The 2,243-nt window shown below is 38.6% G+C and overlaps 1 protein-coding gene across 1 annotated transcript in view; it reads right to left on the bottom strand.

The window, feature by feature from the left end:
- Positions 1-508: 508 nt before the first annotated feature.
- Positions 509-2,243, bottom strand: part of LOC110054409 (uncharacterized) — an 11,377-nt gene continuing 9,642 nt past the window's right edge. Inside the window, exon 6 of the mRNA XM_089281552.1 lies at positions 509-1,229. Coding sequence (XP_089137678.1) covers positions 946-1,229 — 284 coding nt within the window. The 3' untranslated portion in view covers positions 509-945. The remainder of the gene's footprint in view (positions 1,230-2,243) is intronic.

Here is a 2,243-nt window from a genome sequence, read left to right as displayed (position 1 = left end):
CTTAGCTGGTTTTCATGAAAGTCCTCTATTCTGGTCGAATTGGAATTTGGAGTGTAAGTTTTTGTGGAGAGAGAAAAACGGGAGAACCCGGAGTAAAACCCTCGGAGCAAGGCGATAACCAACGACAAACTGCACCCTGATACGGCACCGAGCCGGAATAGAACCTGGGCCACATTGGTAGATTTCGTTACCTTAATTATACTTTGTCATGTGTTGCTGTCTTGAAATTTGTGTCTTACCTCTTTCGATCGCCAGAATTTACTATCTGGCTCACTTTATCATTTTTAATCCTGTGCTGCCGTTTCTACAAGAAAGGCCCTTATTCTATGCCATGTGTATGTGTATTATTCAATGCAGCATCGCTGCAAACAAAATTGTTTCTCTTTAATATTAGAAAGCCAATTTAAAATCTATTTTTACATTTAATTCCGAGCACTATTCAGTTACGAAAAAGGGACTTGCTTTAATTTGTTTTCGCACGAGTGAAATACCAACAATGACTAGTAACTTAAACAAAATTGTAACATTTATTGACCCTCAAAATTGATTTCTACAGCAAGTGAGATTATTTAATGAACCTTATTTGCACTCTAAGGTCAACTTAAGCAGAAGGGAAAGTCTAATCCTTAACCGTCACCGGAAAGATTTGGCACATTTTGTACTATTACAGAAACTGTTAGATGCTTTTCGTTATCTAAACAAAGTAAAAAAATCTAGTAAAGCGTCGAGTTTTAAACTAGCCTGTAGGAGCATCCACCTTTCTACAAGAGCCGAAACAACCGGATGCTCTAGAAGGCAGTTGTTAAGCAAATAACACTTTCTTTTCTCCCTCAGCTCCAGTTAACGTTGAAGATTTACAATTGTGAAGGTCACTTCTATGAGCACTGCTTGTCTTGTATTGCACAACATTGAATGTGAGATTTGGGGTAGGAGAGAGGAATCATATTATTTTATGGGATGTTCAAAATGACAAGTCACAGAACAACAGCGAGTGTTAGTTCTAATGCGAATGCATTTACAAACTTGATAGCATTTACATACACGGCGACGGCGCCAAAACCAGCCTGTAGAATAACACGTTGTAACGTAAATATAGTAACAATATCTTCGGTATTTCCATTGATAATTCAGGCTATAGGAACGACCTCTTCTCAAACAGGAGTCCCGCCTCCATTGGTCGCTACTCGAACAAAAATCATATCCGCCGGACCGCTTGGTCCGCCTCTCACCTGAAAAAAAAAAAGACAAAAACAAAACATAGAGAAAAATAGATAAAGTTTTTATTCAAACAATCATTTGAATGGTATACCAAAATTTGGACAACATTTATGACAGCAGAAGCCATCATCGGACAAAAAATGGCTCCTGATAATTAGAGAAGGCAATTATTGCGTGTATTTTGTTTTTTTTTGGTTTTTAATCTCCTTTCTGATACAAAATTGTATGCAAATTACATTTTCTGTCAAATTTATCGAGAGAATTCACCCGTAACTAAAACGGTATTTATTACTTCAAACTGAGTGATCAACCATCCATACAAGTGTAGGTAAAAACAAATCTCTGCTGACGTCATTGGTTACTGAATGTTATAGCTCTTAGGCCCCGCCCACACTACGCCTGAGAAATCTGAAAACGCAGCATTATTTCTACAGTTAGGTCTACCGTCCACTATAATCCGTCACGAAAACGGAACTTACGAAAGCCCTCTTCAAACCTGAAGAACATGAAAACGCCGGCTTTGCGATTTAGTGGGAACATTTTGAAAACAGAGCTTTTCGAAAACGATGACGTCGAGATAATCATGTGATTTCACTGCCTTAATTTTCCTCAAACACAAATCCAAATGACCGCTAATTGTTGCGTTTTCAAAATTCCCCAACGTAGTGTGGATGGCGCCTTAGGTCGGCAGGCGTATTTTTCAGATCGCCGAAGGCGGAATACAAAAACGCCTAACGCTGAATGCACTCTTTGCTTGCGGTTGGTATCATTCATTTTTGCTTGCGAAAGCTTTTATCCGCTGGAAAGAACCAAATACAATATAATGCTGCAAGCAAACATGAGTGAAACTAACCGAAAGCATCCAGTGCATTTTTTTTTTGGCGTTCTGCAACTAAAATTACCCCTGCCACTCTAAGGATTTATAGATAGCGAAAGAGTAATTGGCTTTAATAATCAGTGACTTTCTAGGTTAAAACACCGAGCTCAAATTTCCAGGGAGAATTAATCGTGCCTTGCAGTTGATA

Source organism: Orbicella faveolata, unplaced genomic scaffold (assembly GCF_042242905.1).
Source record: "Orbicella faveolata isolate gen_17 unplaced genomic scaffold, um_ofav_v1 contig_48, whole genome shotgun sequence".
NCBI lineage: Eukaryota > Metazoa > Cnidaria > Anthozoa > Scleractinia > Merulinidae > Orbicella > Orbicella faveolata.
This window is presented reverse-complemented; position numbering and strand designations above follow the sequence as displayed.